The 22,027-nt window shown below is 43.3% G+C and overlaps 1 protein-coding gene across 1 annotated transcript; it reads left to right on the top strand.

The window, feature by feature from the left end:
* Positions 1 to 1,343: 1,343 nt before the first annotated feature.
* LOC147857120 (ferruginol synthase-like) lies at positions 1,344 to 3,720 on the top strand. Its single transcript, XM_087328874.1, has 3 exons — positions 1,344 to 2,464; positions 2,588 to 3,241; positions 3,365 to 3,720. The coding sequence occupies exons 1-2, from the start codon at positions 1,547 to 1,549 to the stop codon at positions 3,227 to 3,229; spliced, it is 1,560 nt and encodes a 519-aa protein (XP_087185000.1). The 5' UTR covers positions 1,344 to 1,546; the 3' UTR covers positions 3,230 to 3,241; positions 3,365 to 3,720.
* The last annotated feature ends 18,307 nt before the right edge of the window (positions 3,721 to 22,027 follow it).

Genomic DNA, 22,027 nt, shown 5'->3' with positions numbered 1-22,027 from the left:
TGAGCTAGACACATGTCTATATAATATAGACATACCTTTTATCCATGCACTTGGAAACCCTAGTCTTAATGGAACTGCCTCCAGAAAGTCCCAATCTACTTTTTCATATGCTTTCTAAAAGTTAAATAATAGTATAGCAAGGGATTGTTTTTGATGTTGAGCCAATGCAATCATCTCCCAAAAAAGGAAGACATTGTCAAAGATGCTTCTATCTTGAAGGAATCCTGATTGTGTATCATATATAATCGAGGGAAGCAACGACCGCATTCTATTAGCTATAGTTTTTGCTACTATTTTATAGATGTTGTTAAGCAAAGTTATTGGATGCCATTTTGATATTTCATTACGTTGAGCATCTGATTTCGGAATCATGTATATGATTCCTTCCATCTATTGATCGGGCATATTCCTTGTTGAGAAAATTAAATTAACTGCTCTAGTAAGAATAGGCCCCAACAAGTCCTAGTAGTGCAAATAGAATACCACTCTTATGGCATCCTTTCCAGGACACACATATTTACCCAAGGATTTAGCCGTTGTCTAGACTTCAGTGTCTGTAAATGGTTGAAGCAACTGGGAAGCCATTACATGAGCGACCTTCTGTTGTACTGTGTCTAGTACAAGTTATCTCTTATTAAGATCTTCCTCTGAGAAGGATTTGGTTGATAACAACTAATATGTCATAGCTATGTCTCGCATCTCCGAATCATCCATTGTGTAAGAGCCATCAAGTCGTTTTAGAGTTTTGATAGATAACGTTTTATACTTCTGTTTAAATTGACTGAAGAACTCTCTATTAACCCTATCCCACTTCTGTGACCAAGAAGTTGTATTATGTTGGTAGAAATACAAGCCTCTCGCACGTTGCTTTTCTTTTAAATTGCATTTTACTTGTTGTAAATATGAGAGCAACATCGGTAAGGTTGAGTATTTTTCCAATAAGTGAATCGTTTGTACTTCCAAGGTTCTTTATTTTAGGTATACCTAACGGATGTAACAATATTGGCTATTACTTCCTATTAGCTTGCTCATCAAATCTCGTCACTGTTTGTGGGCTGGGCGGTGGTTGTATGGTTGATTCGGATTACGTGCTTTTGATTTATTACGTAGTGTTTATCTAATTAGAAGGTTGTAGTTTTTGGTTAGGAGACTTTTCAATGTGTATGCCTTGAAAGTCTTTCTCGTTTCATGATGGTTCCACGTCCATTCTTTTTTCTTATGATTTAGACTCTGAATTGACAGCCGACTTATTTTATTTTGGGATGTGGGGTTCAGTAGGTGATGTTAATAGCACTGTTGGCTTTACTCTGTACATTTATTCATTCAGAAGAAATGTCTCTTCATTCATCTCTCTCTCTCTCTCTCTCTCTCTCTCTTTCTGTGGGTGCAATTTTGGGATGCTCTTGTGGGCTCTCATCATTCATGATGGCCTTGTTCCTCTTCTTGTTTTGTTGGGTGTCTGTCAATGGTGATATAGTTACTGTGCACTCACAATAGATTATAACAAACGCAAGCACCCCCCTTCACTACCAAATTGTGTGAAAGGATGGAGACATTGGTGTACATCTGCATAGCTTGTTTAGTGACTCTAGCTGTGTTATGGGCAGGGCATGAATGGGTGAGGAGGATGAGATCCAGTACCCTGCCCCCAGGTCCTTGTCCTTTTCCCATTCTTGGCAACCTTCCACACCTCATGATCGCGGGTGCAGCTCAGCATCGATACTTCGCTAGCCTTGCGAAGAAATATGGGCCCATATTCTGCATTCAACTTGGTTCCAAACCTGTGATAGTTGTCTCGAGCTCATCCCTTGCTCGCATTATCCTTCACACACACGACAAGACATTTGCAAGCCGACCTCCCCTCCCCAACATGAGGCTCCTAGTCGGCGACAAGTATGGAGACAAGATGGTGGCTTTCCTCCCTTATGGCAATGAATGGCAAGAGATGCGGAAGCTGTACATCCACCATCTATTCTCCCCACGACGGATTGAAGAGTTCCAATCTGAAATCATCTCCCATGAGATTCGTCGCCTAATCGAGAATCGGCTCATCCCTGCCAGCAATGCTGGGGATGCCATTGATCTCACCGCTTGCATTCAGAATCTCGTAGAGGACATCATATGCCGTACCGTCATGAGTCGACGGCCCGAAAGTTTCGTCAACAAGTCTACCACAAAAGCAATGGCACGTTCGAGCTTCACACTAGGCCTTCACGAATTCGAGAAGCTAGTTGGTGCTCCCCTCATCAGTGAATTCTCACCCTTCCTTCGGCTTCTCGATTATAACACAAAGGCTTCCATGAAGAAATGGAAATGTTGGTTTGATGATTTCATGGAGCGCATCATCAACGAACGGGTGGAGAAGGATCTGTTGGGCAAGGAAGAATGTAGTGGAGATATGCTAGACATATTGATGTTACCGGAAAACAAGCTTAGCAGAGGGCTCATCAAAACCCTCTTAATGGTGAGTCACAATCCCTAAGTGAAACGTTAGTTCACCAGCAACTAACTGGAAGCGAAGTTATAGATTGTATCATGTGAGTTACACATCTCACATCTTATCGTATGGCTGTAACTGCTAGTGCAGGAGCTGTTCTTTGCGGGGATTCAGTCAACAAGCACGGCCATAGATTGGGGGATGGCCGAACTTTTGTCAAATCCAAGTGTCATGGGAAAGCTTGGAGATGAGCTGAATACGGTGGTTGGGCGAGAAGGAGATGTAGTAGAGGTATCAGACATCCCACGCCTGCCATACCTGAGGGCTGTGGTGAAGGAAACATTCCGGTTGCACCCTCCTGCACCATTGATGATCCCACGCTTGTCTCTTGATGCCTGCAAAGATGTGGCAGGTTATGTGATCCCCAAAGGCACAAAGCTCATCCTTAATGTGTGGGCCATCGGCCGCGATCCACAGGTATGGAAGGATGATCCCCACAGCTTTGTACCCGACCGCTTCCTACAAGATGCTTATCGCTCTATCGATGTGAAAGGCAAACATTTCGATGTGCTCCCATTCGGTTCGGGGAGAAGGATGTGTCCCGGTATGAACCTTGCATTGCCTATTGTGGAGCTGACGCTCGCAAACCTAGTTCATGCGTTCCATGATGATTGGAAGCTCCTGCTCCCTCCTGCCCAAACTGCCTTGGACATGTCTGACCAATGTATAGTTGCTTGTCGTCGGCTTCATCCTCTCCTTGTTGTTGTACCCAGGAAAAAGGCCATTGCATAGCAAACGTACAAGGCAAGGCACTCGCCACATTGCATTGTGTACACATCAATTTCCAGAACTAGGGTCATTTCTTGTTCTTCTTTCTTAATATGCTTGCTAAAACTCAACAATTGCTTGTCATTGAATGTATCATAGGGATTGGAAATAGGATGCTATGGGCCAAATAGATCTTGGAGAATATTAGGAGCATGTGGAGGAAGAAATTGTCAATTTTGCACGAATGGTGGTGATCCTAAAAGGAGCGGACCAGTAAGGAGGATGAAATGAAAGAATCCCCAGCATTTCGACCTTTTCATTACCACTATTATGTTCTTTCTCAAAGTCCATATCATGTAGATAAGCGTGCGTGTTACGGGTACTTAACATTCCACGAATCCACATGCTAACCATACCAATCAATCTCCTTCCTCCTTATTCACTATGGTAGCTACAAGACAGAAAGTAGAGCATTTGGTTTTCTAATATAAAATATACTCTTTTGTCTTGCTTTCCACTTCTCTGATACCAATTACAATTGTTAATGATGTATACAGTAAATGCTGAATTATGTGAAAATGGTATGTTTGGGAGTAATGAAATGATGGTCTTAACTATTTTTACAAGCCACGAGTTGGAAGCAAGGTGAACCTGGAGTCTATAAATCATGAATGTAAGATTTGTATGCTAGGTAAGTGTGTCTATAGAGCTTCACATGTTTAGGGAAGAGGTAAATCAACACAAGTGGTTGGGGCTAATAGTGCAATGTCATGAAAATATATCTGTCCTGGCCGATTTACGGCCGTCTTCCCCCATCAAGAGGGACATGCATACATAACAAACTCCCCCTTCACTCCTGTAATTGGGGGGGGGGGGGTGGAGTCGACCAGAACAATCTATTGAAATAGATTGGTTGTACGAGGGCATCGATTTCTACTCTGCCATCATGAGAGGTTGTGTTAAAATGACTTGAATTAATTGGTGTGGTTTATGGAAAGCCACGTCTCTCATCTGCATGATCTACACAAAGCATGATGACTAATTGCAAAGTCATCACTCTTGGTGAATATATGAAGGCCACGTGCATCATTACTATAAAAAGTCGGTGAAGTGAAGGCTATAAAAAGGCAACCTTAGTCCTTTTAAGGTGCATCAAAATAGAAGACCACCAAGAGTTGTAAGCTTGTGAGATGTAAGAGAATTAGAAAGTTTGGGAAACACTAGTAGGAGAAAATTCTTGTGAGAGAATTGTGAGGTTATTCTCTTGGGTGTTGGGTTTAATTAGAGAATATTTTCTCTAATTGTTGTAAACTCTCAGTTATATTTTCTTATAGTGGAATCTCTCTCTTGTCTGTGGACGTAGGCTAATTTGGCCGAACCACGTAAATACTTGTGTCATTTATTTCTCCGCTCCTATATTATCATATTATTGTCATCTATTTAAACTAATGTACTATTTGATCCGAGTGCCATCCTAACAAACTGGTATCAGAGCGTTGGTTGTTAGTACATTAGTTTTGGTATTATCTTGTTAAGTCAAGATGTCGACGACAAAATTTGATGTCGAGAAGTTTGATCGAAAAATCAACTTCTCTCTTTGGCAAGTAAGAATGTGCACGATCCTTGTGCAGAACGGAGTTCAGAAGGCTTAAGATGTAAGGCCCAACGATATGACGGACACCAGGTGGGAGGAGATAGACAAGAAGCCCGCTCAGCGATTCGACTATCTTTGGCAAATGAAGTTTTGCGGGAGGTAATCTCTGAGAAGACAGCGAAGGCACTATGGGAAAATTTGGAGTCTCTCTATCTGAAAAAGACTCTAACGAACAAGCTTTATAAGAAACAGTGCTTGTATTCACTACGAACGAGTGAAGGCACATCTCTCATTTCTCATATTGATGAGTTTGAATCTATTATCATGGATTTGCAAAATCTCGATGTTACCATTGATGATGAAGATAAGGCATTGTTGTTGTTGTGTTCGTTACCCCATTCATATAGACATTTTAGAGAAACTATGTTGTACAGGAAGAATACTATTTCTCTAAAAGATGTCAAATTTTCTTTGGAAACTAAAGAAAAGATTGATCATGATATCACTGGACAAACAAGTGATAGTCAGGCACAAGGTTTATATGTAAGGGGTAGATCTAAACAAAAAGGGAACAATAGAGACAGGCCTAAATCTAGATCTAAATCCAGAAGTAGATCTGTTGTGTGTTGGCACTGTAAGGAACCAGGGCACGTTCGCAAGAATTGTGATACGTTGCAAAGGAAAAAGAATACTCCACAAGATCGAAAGGAGGATTCAGGTAAGGCTATTGTTGCTGAAGTAGGAGGCGATGTTGATGTGCTCCTTGTGACGAAAAAGCCAATCAAGTTGAACGATGAGTGGATTATGGATATTGGTTGTTCTTATCATATGTGTCCCAATCAGGACTGGTTTTCATCATACAAGCCTATTGATGGAGGAGTAGTTTTGATGGCGAATAATGATCCTTGAAAAACTATTGGAATAGGAATAATACGAATCTGGATGGCTGATGGGATTGTCAGAACATTGACTAATGTGAGGCATGTTCCTGATCTGAAGAAGAATCTCCTCTCATTGGGCACCCTCGACGCCAACGGGTGCAAGTTCTTAGCTGAAGGTGGAGTATTAAAAGTTAGCAAAGGTGCGTTGGTTGTGATGAAGGCTAGAAAAGTAGGAAGCTTGTACATATTACATGGCTCGATAGTGATGGGTTCTGCAGAAGTTTCTTCATCGTCTATGTCAGACTCTAATGTTACGTAGTTATGGCATATAAGGCTCGGGCATATGAACAAGAAAGGTTTAACCTTGTTGAGCAAACAAGGACTACTTTGTGGCCAAAGTATAGGAAAGATGGATTTTGTGAGCACTATGTATTTGGAAAGCAAAAGAGACTCAACTTTGGCACTGGAATCCATAAGACTAGAGGTTCTTTGGATTATATTCACTCTGATTTGTGGGGACCAACACCAGTTCTATCAAAAGGAGGAGCTCGATATCTTTTGACTTTTATTAATGGTTTTTCAAGAAAATTTTGGGTTTATTTACTTAAACACAAAAGTGATGTGTTTGATACTTTCAAGAAGTGGAAAATTATGATCGAGAAGCAGACGGGAAAGCAGATTAGAATATTTTGAACTGATAATGGTTTGGAATTCTACGGAGGAGATTTTAATAGGTTTTGTGAGGCTGAAGGAATTTCCAGACATCACACAGTAGTTAAAACACTGCAGCAAAATGGCGTAGCTGAGCGCATGAACAGAACTCTTTTGGAGAGGGCTCGTTGTATGCTTTCCAATGTTGGGTTGTCCAAAGACTTTTGGGCTGAAGTAGTTTCCACGACATGTTTCCTGGTGAATCGTTCACCGTCAATGGCGATTGAGTTCAAAACTCCTGAAGAGGTATGGTCCGGTAAACCTATTGATTATTCAAATTTGAGAATATTTGGATGTCCTGCTTATATGCATGTTAGTGAAGGAAAATTGGAGCCTCGAGCTAGAAAATATATTTTTCTTGGTTATGCTTCTAGGGTGAAAGGATATAGGTTGTGGTGTCCTGGTCCTAAGTCACCTAAATTTGCAATTAGTAGAGATGTTACTTTTAATGAATCTGCTCTACTGAATCCTAGAAAGGAGCCTATGGTTTCTTCTGATACATCGAAGCAGGTGGAGCTTGAAGTTCCAAGTCCACCAGTGATGGCTGAAACACCTGCTCTTGAACCTGTAGAAGAGGAGCCTGATGTCGTAGAAGAAGTCCCTCCTGAGGAAGAACAAAGTATTGCAAGAAATAGACCAAGAAGAGAAATTAGACCACCACAGAGATATGCTGATTTTGTTGCATATGCTTTATCAGTTGGAGAAGAAACAAATTCTATTGGTGAGCCAGGTTCTTACTCTGAAGCTGTTTCCTCTGTTGATTCCACCAAGTGGTTGATTTCTATGCAAGAAGAAATTGAGTCTCTTTATAAAAACGACACTTAAGTACTTGTGAAGCCACCAGCTAGACAAAGGATTGTTGGCTGTAAATGGATCTTCAACATAAAGGAAGGAACTCCTGGACTGGAGAAAGCAAGGTACAGGGCACGGTTAGTAGCTAAAGGCTACAGTCAGGTACCAGCTGTAGATTTTAATGATATTTTCTCACCTGTTGTGAAACATAGTTCTATTCGTGTCTTGCTTGCATTAGTTGCTATGCATGATTTGAAGTTAGAACAACTTGATGTAAAAACCGCATTTCTGCATGGTGAACTTGATGAAGATATTGACATACAATAACCAGAAGGGTTTGTTGTTGAAGGAAAAGAAGATCATATTTGCCTGTTGAAGAAATCGTTGTACAGTTTAAAACAGTCTTCAAGACAATGGTACAAGTGATTTGATTCCTTTGTGGTTGGCAGCGGATACTCAAGAAGCAATTATGACAACTTTGTTTATTTCAGGAAGACTCATGATGGTTCATTGATCTATTTGCTTCTTTATGTTGATGACATGTTGATTGCAGCTAAAAATATGTCGGATATTGAAGAAATAAAGAAATAGTTGAACAGAGTGTTCGAGATGAAGGATCTTGGTGCAATAGAAAAGATCCTTGGCATGGAAATCAAAAGAGATCGTAATGGTGGAAAGTTGTATTTAACTCAAAAGAGTTATATAGAGAAAGTGTTGGAGAGGTTTGGTATGAAAAATGTTCAATCAATATCGACTCCGTTTGCAACGCATTTTAAGTTATCAACTTCTTTATCGCCAAAGTCAAATAATGAAAAGAGATACATGGCAAGAGTTCCCTACTCCAGTGCAGTTGATAGCATGATGTATGCTATGGTTTGTACGCGTCCAGATATTTCACATGCTGTGAGTGTGGTCAACAGATATATGGCTTGTCCTGGAAAATCACACTGGAATGCAGTGAAATGGATTTTAAGATATTTGCGTGGGACTTCAAACGCTTGTCTGGAGTTTGGCAGGAGTAGCAGTTCTCTAGTTGGCTATGTTGACTCTGACTAAGCCGGTGATCTTGATAAAAGAAGATCATTCACAGGGTATGTATTCACTCTAGGTGGAAGTGCAGTTAGTTGGAAAGCTTCGTTGCAACCCGTGGTTGCATTATCAACGACAGAGGCAGAGTACATTGTAGTGACAGAGGTGATTAAAGAAGGGATTTGGTTAAGAGGCTGTCATGATATGGCAAGACTCGAACCCATGACCTTATGCTACATGGGTCGAGCTCTTGACCATCAGACAATACATTGTAATACGTAGAATATTATTTTCATTTATGTTTTATTATAGAAAATTGATGTATATTCCATATTTCTCTGGAACATTCTAGAAACTTCAGGAGTATTCCTTAGAACACTATAAAAGGAGGCACGAGACATTATTTCGAACCAAATCGGTTCAACGCCAGTCTTAAGCCTCCTAAGCTACTACTGTACATTCTCTTCACATAATATATATCTTTTCTTATCATCTCTCTCTCTCTCCCTCACTCACTCTTTCCTTCTCTCGAGAGTTCTTCACCTCTCTTAGTACTAATACTTCTTTTAGTACTAATTTCTTCTCTGTCTTAGTACTGTTCCTGACAGTTTGGACCGATTTGGTCGATCTTCCTTTCCTCCTCTTCCTTTCCTCCTGTTCCTTTTATCTTCTTATTAATCCTCTTATCCACCCTAGTAAAATGGAAATTGTTAGCGCTCAGGAATACCAATCTGTTTTCTCGGAGCTCCAGTGCTTAAAAGAGAAATTTGTAGCACTAGAACAAGAAAATCATCGCTTGTTGGGGGATCTTCAACAAATAGCGCTGGAAAAACCACAACAACACGGGGAGCTGACACTACGTGTACAACAACTCAAAGCGACTATCATATCATTACAACAACTGGGATCAAGCACTCAAGGGATTCACAAAGAACCCAAGATCGGTCTTCCTGCAAAATTTGATGGGACCCGATCACAGTTTAGAGGGTTTTTGAATCAGGTACGTTTAGTGATACAAATGCATCCTTCTCGATATCCCACCGATGCATCACGAGTGGGACTAGTAGGCACTCTCCTTAGTGGCTCAACGTTAGCATGGTTTGCTCCATTGTTGGAAAAGAATTCTCCATTGTTAAACAGTTTTGAAGAATTTATAAGTGAGTTTAAGGCCTATTTTGGAGATACTGACAGCATAAGGACTGCAATCAACAAAATCCGGCGATTACGCCAAGGTGATCGTCCAGCTTCCGCATACGCTGCAGATTTCTGCCTACTCGCTGCCGATATCCCTTGGGATGATCACGCATTGATGGAGCAATTCCGTTATGGCTTACGCAACGATGTCAAGGATTTACTCTTGACCTTCCCCGAAGAGCCAAAGTCATTAACAGAAGCAATTAGTCGCGCGGTGAGATGCGACAACCGCCTCTTCGAACGACGTTCGGAACGACAATTCCAGATTCCGAGGGCAAGATCAGAGCCTACCTATGCCTCAGTGGTAGCGAAACCTTTTCCGAGGGAGTCATATAATGTGCCTCCAGCAAGTACTCCAACTCCAATGGAAATTGACACCACACGTCGTTGTGGACCGCTATCGGAAGAAGAAAAGCAATGACGCCGAGCAAACCGACTATGTCTTTATTGCGGTGGACCAGGGCATATCGCGGTAAACCGTCCCCATAGGCCAAGAAGGCAGGTAAACCAAATAGTTGCTAGTTCTAATTGTACTAAACCCGAGTCTATTTCAGTAGGGATATCTGATAGCCCTAATAGTACTAATAGCCCAAATCTAGCGAACAAATTTGATGTCCTTAGTCAGTTAGAAGAAGAGTTAAACGACTAAGTCCAACCAAAATAGGAGTCGTTTGGTTGGACAGCCCTAGATCTGTGCAGCCCATTAGTGGTTCCATTCCCTTTAAGCAAGTTAGCAATGTGTTCGTAGCCCAAGTAACAGTTAGTACTAAAAGTACTCCTCCAGTACATGTCTTAGCACTTCTAGATTCCGGAGCTAATTCTTGCTTCATGGATAGGAAATTTGCCCAAGCTCATCAGATATCTCTCAGAAAACTCCCGCGTCCTGCCCTTGTAGTAGTCGTCGATGGTCGTCCCATTGCCTCAGGAAATATCATAGAAGAGTTAGAACCCGTTAATGTTGTCCTAGATAATCTAACATGTGTCATATCATTTGATATAATTAGCATCCCAGAACACCCCATTGTCTTAGGATTACCATGGTTCGAATTACATAACCCAGACATAGATTGGCGGACAAGAGAAATCCGGCATCGAAAAGCCCGAGGTTCTACTCATGAGATTGCAACGATTTCACTACATCAGTTGCGTGAGGAAGGATGCAAGGAAGAAATGTTCCTCTTCGCAATATCAGTAAACCCCTCCAGCACCACTAAAGAGGATTCCACCGTTCAACTTCCAGAGAAGTATCATCAGTATGCCGATTTGTTTGATAAAGTACAAGCCATTACGCTTCCTCACCATCGACCATATGATTGCCCCATCGATTTACAACTGGGGAAAGAGCCACCTTGGGGACCGATCTACAATTTGTCACCAACCGAACTGGAAGTCCTTCGAGCCTATATAGAGGAGAATTTGGAGAATGGTTTCATACGACATTCGAAATCTCCAGCCGGCGCACCCATTTTCTTCGTCAAGAAAAAGGATGGCTCACTTCGGCTCGTTGTAGATTACCGTGGCTTGAATAAGGTTACAATCCGAAATAGGTATGCACTCCCCCTTATCTCAAGTCTTTTAGAATAGATCAATGGTGCCAGGTTCTTCATGAAGATCGACTTACGGGAGCCTATAACCTCGTACGGATCCAACCAGGAGATGAATGGAAGACCGCGTTCCGCACCAGATATGGGCACTTCGAGTATACGGTCATGTCGGTCGGCCTCACTAATGCGCCAGCAGTCTTCCAGCACATGGCAAATGATATTTTCTGAGATCTCTTGGATGTGTGTCTAATCATCTATTTGGATGATCTACTGGTTTACTCGAAGACCCAAGAAGAGCATGATTCTCATGTACTATTAGTACTAAAACGACTTCGAGAACATGGTCTCTATGCAAAGCTGGAAAAATGTAGTTTCGGGTGCAACCAGGTGGAATTTCTCGGCTATGTCATTTCCTCAGAAGGCATCTCCATGGACCCAGCTAAGGTCAAAACGGTGGTAGAATGGCAGACTCCGCGTTCGGTGCGGGATGTGCAATGCTTTCTAGGCTTTGCCAATTTTTACCGGAAGTTTATAAAGGATTACTCAAAGCTCGTTTTGCCTCTTACACAACTTACTAGGAAGGGACAATCGTTCGTTTGGTCTGAAGAAGCGGACATGGCTTTTGAGAATCTTAAACAGGCATTTACATCGGCTCCGATTCTAGCTCACGTTGATCCAGAAAAACCATTCATCATCGAAGTGAACGCATCGGATTTTGCATTGGGAAGCATTCTATCACAACGAGGTAATGATGAAAAGCTACATCCTGTGGCTTTTCACTCACGCAAGTTTGACGCCGCCGAAATCAACTACGAAATTCATGATAAAGAGCTATTGGCTATAGTGGACTCTTTTATGCAATGGAGGCATTTTCTAGAGGGATCTTCTCATCAAGTCACTGTATTCAGTGACCACAAAAACCTCGCCTATTTTCAAGACGCTCGTGTGTTAAATCGACGTCAAGCTCGGTGGGCCCATTTTCTCACGCGTTTCGACTTCAAGATTACATATCGACCTGGGAAACATCAAGGGAAAGCAGATGCATTATCACGGCGTTCGTACCTAGCACCGCGTCCCGGCGAGCCAGCTTTCGATAACCAAAAGCAAGTAATCTTGGGACCGGCACGACTACAAGCAACACAGGTCTTTGGCATGCCCATGGATTCCCACGTTATCGATATCATACATGCGGACCTGAAGACAGATGCTTTCGCCGAAGCTATACTAGCACAAATTGATCCCTCTCGAGCGTCGTGTTCACAGTCGCAACCACCAGGTACGGACTATCGGCAATTCAAATACCATGATGGATTACTCTTCTTTAAAGAACTTTTGTATGTTCCTAATGGTTCTTCCCGCCTTCAAGTAGTACAAAACTGTCATGACACATATACAGTTGGGCATTTTGGTAGTACTAAAACATTAGATTTAGTACAACGATCATTCTGGTGGCCCCGTATGCGACAATTTGTCGAAGATTTTGTTCGGACTTGTGACACATGCTGCAGAGCGAAAATACCAAGGCATCATCCATATGGTTTATTAGAACCATTACCAATTCCAAGCAAGCCGTGGCAATCCAATGCTCTAGACTTCATCACAGATCTTCCAGTCTCTAAGGGATTCAATGCGATTCTAACAGTGTTAGATCGATATACGAAGATGGCTCATTTTTTGCCATGTACTAAGGAAATCTCCAGTGAAGACACTGCCAAAATTGTCAGGCGTGAAGTATGTCGGCATCATGGACTTCCCGATAGTATCGTCAGTGACCGTGGACCCCAGTTCGTGTCAAAATTCTGGAAGCACCTTTTTAAAATGCTCAAGGACACTTGTAACCTCTCCTCCGGCTACCACCCACAAACCGACGACCAAGCCGAACGAACAAATCAAACGTTGGAGCAGTACCTACGGTGCTTTCTCAGCTATCATCAGGATGACTGGGCAGATATTCTCCACTTCGCCGAATTTGCCTATAATAACTCTATCCACGCATCGACTAAAGTTACGCCATTTTATGCTTATACCGGATGTCACCCCCGGTGGTGTGTACTTGAAACCCCAGAGGTGTCCACAAATCCTTGCGCAGAGGATCGTTTGGAGCGGTTACGTAAGATACAAGCGGATTTAGCTACTCATCTCCAACAAGCTCAGCAAACACACAAGGTTTATGCGGATCGTCATCGACTCCCATCCAGTTTTAACATTGGAGATCGGGTATGGCTACTCTGACGACACATCAAGACTACTCGCCCATGCGAGAAGTTGGATTATCAGCGATTAGGTCCTTTCCGTATCATAGGAAAGATTAATGATGTCGCTTTTCGTCTCGATCTACCTCCACAACTTCGGATACATCCGGTGTTTCATAGTTCTCTCCTTGAACCCTATCAAGAGAGCACCATTCCAGGACGTATTACACAGCCTCCACCCCCGATCGAGCTTGAAGATGGACCTGAGTACGAGGTTGCCGCCATCCTTGATTCCAAGATTGTTCGCAACAAGCTCTACTATCTAGTCGATTGGCTAGGATATAGTCCCAGTGAGCGTACTTGGGAATCGATAGAGAATGTCACCAATGCTCGTGCACTTCTTGAAGACTTCCATCATCAATATCCAGACAAACCGGGTCCTCAATCCAAAACGACTCGTTACACTCGTCGTTTTAAAGGGGGGATAGTGTCATGATATGGCAAGACTCGAACCCATGACCTTATGCTACATGGGTCGAGCTCTTGACCATCAGACTATACATTGTAATACGTAGAATATTATTTTCATTTATGTTTTATTATAGAAAATTGATGTATATTCCAGATTTCTTTGGAACATTCTAGAAACTTCAGGAGTATTCCTTAGAACACTATAAAAGGAGGCACGAGGCATTATTTCGAGCCAAATCGGTTCAACGCCAGTCTTAAGCCTCCTAAGCTACTACTGTACATTCTCTTCACATAATATATATCTTTTCTTATCATCTCTCTCTCTCTCCCTCACACACTCTTTCCTTCTCTCGAGAGTTCTTCACCTCTCTTAGTACTAATACTTCTTTTAGTACTAATTCCTTCTCTGTCTTAGTACTGTTCCTGACAGAGGCTTGCTTGAGGAGCTCAGTTCTTGTTCGGACAAGATCGACATTTTATGTGATAATCAAAGTGCCATTCATTTGACTAGAGATCAGATGTTCCATGAAAGAACTAAGCACATCGATATCAAGTCTCACTTTGTTCGTGATGTTATTTCGCGGGGTGATATCTTAGTGAAAAAAAATTTTACTCATGAGAATCCCTTAGATATGTTGACGAAGCCTCTTCCAAGAATCAAGTTCAAGCATTGCTTGAATTTGATTGGTGTAGCCGATAATTGAGTTATCCGGCGAAGGTGGAGCGAGACTACTATGAAATTCCAGTCAAGATGGAGATTTGTTAAAATGACTTGAATTAATTGGTGTGGTTTATGGAAAGCCACGTCTCTCATCTACATGATCTACACAAAGCATGATGACTAATTGCAAAGTCATCACTCTTGGTGAATATATGAAGGCCACGTGCATCATTACTATAAAAAGTCGGTGAAGTGAAGGCTATAAAAAGGCAACCTTAGTCCTTTTAAGGTGCATCAAAATAGAAGACCACCAAGAGTTGTAAGCTTGTGAGATGTAAGAGAATTAGAAAGTTTGGGAAACACTAGTAGGAGAAAATTCTTGTGAGAGAATTGTGAGGTTATTCTCTTGGGTGTTGGGTTTAATTAGAGAATATTTTCTCTAATTGTTGTAAACTCTCAGTTATATTTTCTTATAGTGGAATCTCTCTCTTGTTTGTGGACATAGGCTAATTTGGCCGAACCACGTAAATACTTGTGTCATTTATTTCACCGCTCCTTTATTTTCATATTATTGTCATCTATTTAAACTAATGTACTATTTGATCCGAGTGCCATCCTAACAGCTCGATTTGAAGAACTTTGCATGGATCTATTCAGACAGTGTATAAATCATGTTGATAAGTGAGATCAATGAAGTAGTACTTGTGGGAGGATCAACTAGGATTCCTAAAGTTCAACAATTGTTGCAAGATTTCTTCAGTGGGAAAAGGTTAAATGCAAAAGCATCAATCCTGATGAGGTTGTTGCTTATGGAGCAGATGTCCAGGCAGCTATATTGATTGGAGAAGGAGGTGAGAAGGTTAAACGTTTACTTCATCTTGATCTTACTCCACTTAGTTTGGGACTTGAGACATCTGGTGCTGTTATGACCGTTCTTATCCCAAGAAAGAACAAATATTCACCACGTTTTCTTACAACCAGCCTGGAGTGCTCATTCAAGTCTAGGAGGGGGAGAAAGGTTGTACAAAAAGACAACAATCTTCTGGGGAAAATTTGAGCTCAGTGGCATTCCCCGTGTAGCACCTAGGGGTGTCCCACAGATCAATGTAACTTCTTTTCTTTTGACATAGATGCAAATGGGATTGTTGATGTATCTTTAGAGGACAAAACGGCTGGTGTGAAGAACAAAATTACTATCACTAATGAATGACAAAGGTCGGTTGAGTATAGATGATACAGAGAGAATGGTTCAAGAAGTAGAGAGATATAAAGTTGAATATGAGATATGAGGATTGTGAAGAAGAATGTAGGAGTGAATATGAGATATGAAGATTTTGAAGAAGAATGTAGGAGTGAATATGAGATATGAAGATTTTGAAGAAGAATGTAGGAGTATGAGAATAGACTATAGAACAGATTTGTATAGATTTAGTTGTATTGATTCCATTGAAATCAAACAAAGTCTACAATGATTCAACAGATAGTTGCAAAAACAATGTCTGTGTGTCTTTTCGATGAGGCACTATGCCTCTTCATGTGTCTCTTAGATGAGACAGTGCCATATTTATTATTGTCTATTTGTTTTATTGTTTTATTATTTTATTATTTTCTATTCCAGCACTCCCCCACTAATGAAATAATCAAAACATCGTGTTCTTTTCTTCTACGTTAGAAAAATTTAGAAGCCCTATCTTCTTGCAACATAATATTTTTTTTTGACTTGAAACTAGTTTCGTAAGAAAACTAGCCCACATCGAGGTTGATGGTCTGAACTTTAATTCTATCTTTTTATCCTCAATCAAGTCTCGTAAGAAGTGATGCTTGAAGGAGACATGTCGAATATTATCGCTCATCTTTGGATTTCGTGCTAGATTTATACATGATTGATTATCACAATTCAACTCCAATGTTGGTACTTTGAATAAATTTAATTCTTCCAGTACTGCTTTTATCCAAATTCCTTCTTTTGCCGTTAGTGCAGCTGAAACATATTTAGCTTCACTTGATGACAATGCAACAGTTGTTTGCTTCTTGGACTGCCAAGCAATTGCTCTACCTGCTAGTGTATAAACATACCCACTAGTAGATTTCTGATTATCTACATCTTCCCCCCAATCAGAATCAGACCAACCACTTAGATTAGAGGAGGGATTTGTCCATCCACTTAGAATGTCGTGGGATGAGTTTGATTGTATAAGTGAATAAGTAATCACTAAGTCCTTAGTATGCTTAAGATATCAAGGTACACGTTTAAGAGCTTGCCAATGTTTTGGACCTGGAATTAGCATGAAGCGTGATAATAAACTAGCACTAAAACATATACTTGGCCTTGTACAACTAATTAGATACCTTATACATCCCATGACTTGTTTATACGGTACATTTTCCATTTCAAGAGATTCTTTAGTGGTTTTAGGGGCATCGTCTAAGGATAGTCTACAAGTAGTTCTGAGTGGAGTAGATATTGGCTTACAATGTAACACGTCAAAATACTTAAGAATGTTAGATATATATATATATATATATATATATATATTAAAATAAACTACACCATAGTTTCCATTACCAATGCAATAAGCAAATACAAGCCTATAATGACAAAATTTAGTGGCGGGTAAGATATCCCCCATTATGTCCTAATTTGAACCAACCTCCACCTATGGAGGGAACAACCATCTCGGGGTACGTATTGCCATTCCATTTTGTCATTTCTCTCTACAAAAACTAACAAATCTTTCAATTTGCCTTTAAAGGATTGTTGTTTCAGAAAAATCATATCTTCATTACCTAGGAAGGAGTCATATTGACCTTTTAGAATCGAGATAAGCATCAACCAAATTTCCTTCACACAATGAATAGGATTTTGCTTTATTTGCTTAAACACATTTTGACATCGACCTATCCAAATATTCCATAGAACCACCGACGATATCGTAGCCCATACTGTGGCATTCACATTCAACCGATTTGGGCTTGAGTATGGTATGTCCTTAACTTGCCTTCCCCTAGTTTGAAGGATAAACAATATCTTTTCCCTTTCATAATTATGTTTATCCACATTTACGTCCATCCAAAAGACATTTCCCCATGCAATCACATTAGGTCCATATGCAACATCAATGAGACACAACATACGTTTCCAAATAGAACATGCAACCATACAATTCCATAAGGCATGTTGCATTGATTCTAAGTGAAGCCCACAAAAAGAGCAAGTTTTGGTTCCCTCTTCCCTATGCATCCATTCCAAGACTGGAAGTACATAGTGGACACACAACCATCTAAATGGAATGATTTTGCGAGAAATCTGTAGAGCCCACAACCATTTCCAAAATGCCAATACTGAATGCATAGGCATATTATTATTTAACCATACCTTAGCTGTAACCGGCATAACTAGATTCCTCCTTCATTGGAATTCCCTACCTAATTTTTACAGAGTAGTCAAAGAAAGAAACCATCTTACCATTAGCATCTCTCCACCACCATTCCGTTGGATCCCACTCTAACTCCAATAAGGGTTTACTATCACAAACCCAAATATCCCAAAAAGGGTTTACTTTTTCAGGATGGGGATCAATAATACACACCTTCCCTGTTTTTGCATCCACCCTAATAGGTTTCCAATCCACTAAATTGAGAAGGTCATCCTCCTCCATAGAGACCCATTGCAATTTTCCCTCCGAAACTATTATATATGCTAAGAAGGATTCATTAGATGTATAAGCTCTTACTCCAGTCAAGACATTAAACGAAGAGAATGTCCCATGCCATACCTAGTTTGAATTAAAAGAAGTGGGCAAAATCCTATTACAAGCATAACTTATCTCTTGGAACATTAAAGTACCACCTCTTATTGATTTCAAAACTTGTTCCTTAACATCCCTAGAGGATTGATTAAAGTTTAACCAAGTACCAACATTAGCCGCAAATGCCTCATCAACCGCGCCCAATTTAATCTTGTCCGTCTTCCTAACATATTACCATAATCATCGTTAATCAAGGGGTTCCAACAAATTGGTTGCCTTCTCCACCCGTCCTCCTATATAGGATGTTTATGCACAAGATTAGGCAACAAACATTTCCAAGCTCTTAACAAAGAGTTAAAAAAATTATCCAAAGTAAAAATAGAAGTCAAAGGCATATCCTTATGCACAAACCACCACCTCACATTTCGCTTCCAATGTCCACCTCTACATGGAACCAATTCTTTCATACGTTGTCGCGTTGTTACGCGTGTGCGTGTAGAAGGGGCGGAACCACCGGGGTCTTGGACTAGGGAGTAGAGGAGAAAGAATAAGATATGTTTTGGAAGCTTAGCTCAAGAGGAGAAGAAGAAAGAATAAGACCATGACATAGAAGGAGAGATCGGCCGAGGCAAGATGCTCAACAAGTTATGTTAAAACAAATGAATGATTACAACAATGGTGGCCCCATGGGCCGCACCAAACGACTATGAGAAAACCCTAACTGAGGATGAATAAGGAAACCCTAAACGAAACCCTAACCCTAAAATGGTAAGAACTCTAGACTAAGTGGTATACCCTTCATACGCAAAATAGGCAACCCCTTCATAAGTGACCCCTCCCTTCCTTTGATAGCCCAAGGAGGGAGGGACCTTACAATGTGGGATAAAATTTCCCCTCTTATTTCTATACACCATTTCCTAGTATACGTGTGCACATGTTGCACACCACCGACTTGCCCATTCCACCCCAGTCTCCCCCTATGGACGAAAATCTTCACGACATCCGCCCCCACAAAACTGCACATCCACCGGTATGTGCCAAGAAGGGGAAAGAGGTGAGATTTTCGGCAATGGCGGTCAACCGAGTCCTTAGCGTCTTTGTCAGCTTTGCCCAACTTCGTCTTCCACTTCGAGCAAGCCCATCCGTCCCACATGGACCACCGTAGCCTCCCGGTCCGCCATATCCGTCGTATGCTCTCGAACCGTCGGCTCCATCCGATCCACCATACTCGACGGAGTTCGCCGAACCACTATCTCTGCCCGGTCCGCCAGACCAGTCTTCACACACCTCTCTTTGTCTTCCTTCGTTTTCCGCGTGCGACCTTGGACCGAATCCTCATTCTTCTCGACTGTTTGCCGGATATTGCACTGTGTGCTCTTTGTCCACGCTTGTCTTGCCTCGGTCGCTTCCTCGACTCGGCACTGTCACACGCCGAACTTCGTCGTCGATCATCGTCCTGCTCGTCGCTCGGCCCTTACGCGGCCACATCGCACGTCTCGCACTCTGCTCCGCTCTGCATACCCTTTTGAAAAGGTACGTTCCTTCCCCGACATCCGTGTCGGTGCTCTCGTCTTCAATGTCCTCCGCAACCTCCAATGTTGCTGCTTCGCCCCGAGGTACACCCTCTTGGTCCGCCTCGTATGTCCTCCGGATGCGCTCCCGATCTCTCCGATCGCACTCCGGATTCCGCCCTTTGCGTGTCGCGTATGTTCCTCCTTTGGTTTTATCGTCTCCACATGCCGAACACCTCGGCGTGTCGACTCTTCCCGCTTCGTGCTTGCCTTCCATAGGCTCTTCCCGTGCGCCGATGTTATCCCCTGAATATGCGCTCATTCTTTGGCCCTTAGGCGACCCCATTCTGCGTTCCTTGCTTCTCCTTTGCCCGCCGTGCTCTCTCGCCGTAGAGCGTACCGTCATCCCGACCTCCGTGTCGGTGTTCCTCGAGGCTCTCGTTACCGCCTCGCCTCAACTTGCACCCTCATGGCCCGCTTGGCCTTGCATGCCCTCCAGGAAGCCGCCACGTTTTCTCTTCCCGGTGTGTACCCTGTTGTTCTCCGCGCACCATCCTTCACTCTCACCGCCCATCCACCGATCCCGGCATCTCGCCGCGCTTTTCCCTCTCAAAGGCCCGACCGGACCGCTATCACCGGTCACTCGTTGTGGCTCTTCCGAATACATGCTCGTTTCTTGGCCCTCGAGCGGCTGTAGAGCTTCCTCCGTTTTACGCTGTAGTGCATACTTCGTATTACGCGCCTCATCCGCCGTAGACCCGACCTCCGAGTCAGTCTCTTCGTCCTTCGTTGCCGTAGCCCCTTACGATTCCGTCTTGCCGTCTTGGCCGTCCTCGTCCATCTTCATGCATTGGGTACCCGTTCCGGTAGCCTCATCCGTTCCGGTCTCCGACTCCTTGCCGCCACCCGTCGTCTCTCCGGTCTTATGTTGATCCGCAACCGCCGAAGTCTCTAGAATAGGCGGGGAGGGTCCCTCTTGCTCTCGGCCTCTCACCGATCCGTACTCGTCGTGCCCGATTAGTCTCCTTCTCGCTCTCACCAGCTCCCATCGTAATCGTAACCGGCCGGTAAGGAGTCGATCAAACAATCTTGGTCTTGTCGGCTTTTTTTTGTTTGGGCCCGGTTGACCGGCCCCCGCTTCACTCTTCTTTCGCTTCATCTTCCGGTCGAGTCGGCCCTTGACTCTCTCCTCTTTGCCGCTCCCGACCTCTCCGTTGGTCCTCTTGTATATGCCCGTTCCGGGCCTCGCATCCTCATATTCGTACGTGTTCGCTCCGGGCCACGCCTCCTCACGGCCACCGCCCTTCTCTCCGGTCTTATGTTGGCATTCGAGTGCAACCGTCGTAGTCTCCGGCCCCGGTGTCGAGGGGTCTTGCCTCCGTCTGCTACAACCTTCGTCGTCGTCTCGGTTGCCCACCTTGCCGCCTCCACCGCCCGTCGCTCTAGGTCTCACCCCGGCACTCAGGCCGACCGCCAGAGCCTCCAAGGCCGGTGTGTGTAAGGTCGTGGCACCGCCGCTTGTCTCCTCCCCACTCGATGTTTCGGGCCGCCATGTCCCAAATCCGTAGTTACCGGCCTCCATGGCCATCCCTTCCTCGCAAGACAAGAGGGTCGCTTGTTCCGCACCCTCTCCCATGCCACCGTCGTACGCTCTCCCGGCCTCCGTATAGGCCCCGCCCTGTCTTCTACGCTTAGGGAGGATTCTTCCTCCGCATCCTCCGATCACCTCCAGCCAGACTCCATAATAAGCCCTTCTTCGGCTTCGATTTTCGTCTTCACAAGCTCGCATGCCTCCTGTATTAGCGCTTCTAGGTCGAGCTCCTCCGAACCATTTTGCGTTGAGCTCCCTTCCGGCGGTAGTGTGTAGTCACTCGCCGCTCTCTCTTCTCCGCCACTCGCGGGCCATGTTGTGGCCGACCGCCTTGCATCATGTTGCTGGCATACCCATTCCACTTTGGACCACTCCTCGGTGAGACCATGTGTTCCATAATCATCTTGAAGCTCGAATAAGATGTTCATCCTCTCCTCATGATGGACCGTCTTCAAAAATAGGAGGACTTTGTCCGCCCCCACCGATCTCCGTTCCCAATCCGAGAGTTGAGAGAAACGACGCTCGAACTCTCAGAATGCCTCCATCGCGCTCTGATGACGCCCCGCCGACACCACCCACCGATCGAACTCATGTCGACCTCTTCCTTCCGGTTCCGCGTACCCATATACCTCCAATAGAGCTCCCTCAAAGGATTCCCACGATTCGTGAGCTTCTCGGAGCTCCTTGACCTCTTCGTACCTTGATACGGCCGCCACTCGACAAAAGAAATTTAGCCTTGTCGCTTCGTCCACACCCCACTCCGTCATCTCAGCATTGTAAGCTCTCAAAAAACTTGGGACCTCATTCCCATTGAACCGGCCGACTCGATCGACCACCCTTTCAACGGCTTGTTGAGCTGCATCTTGCTTCGCCATCTTCCATCTGGCTTCCATCATGATCTT

Source organism: Azolla caroliniana, unplaced genomic scaffold (genome assembly GCF_043228905.1).
Source record: "Azolla caroliniana isolate FFs.n. ecotype wild unplaced genomic scaffold, voAzoCaro1.0.p SCAF_12, whole genome shotgun sequence".
Lineage (NCBI taxonomy): Eukaryota > Viridiplantae > Streptophyta > Polypodiopsida > Salviniales > Salviniaceae > Azolla > Azolla caroliniana.
Note: the sequence above shows the minus strand (reverse complement) of the source record. Positions and strands in the feature narration are given on the sequence as shown.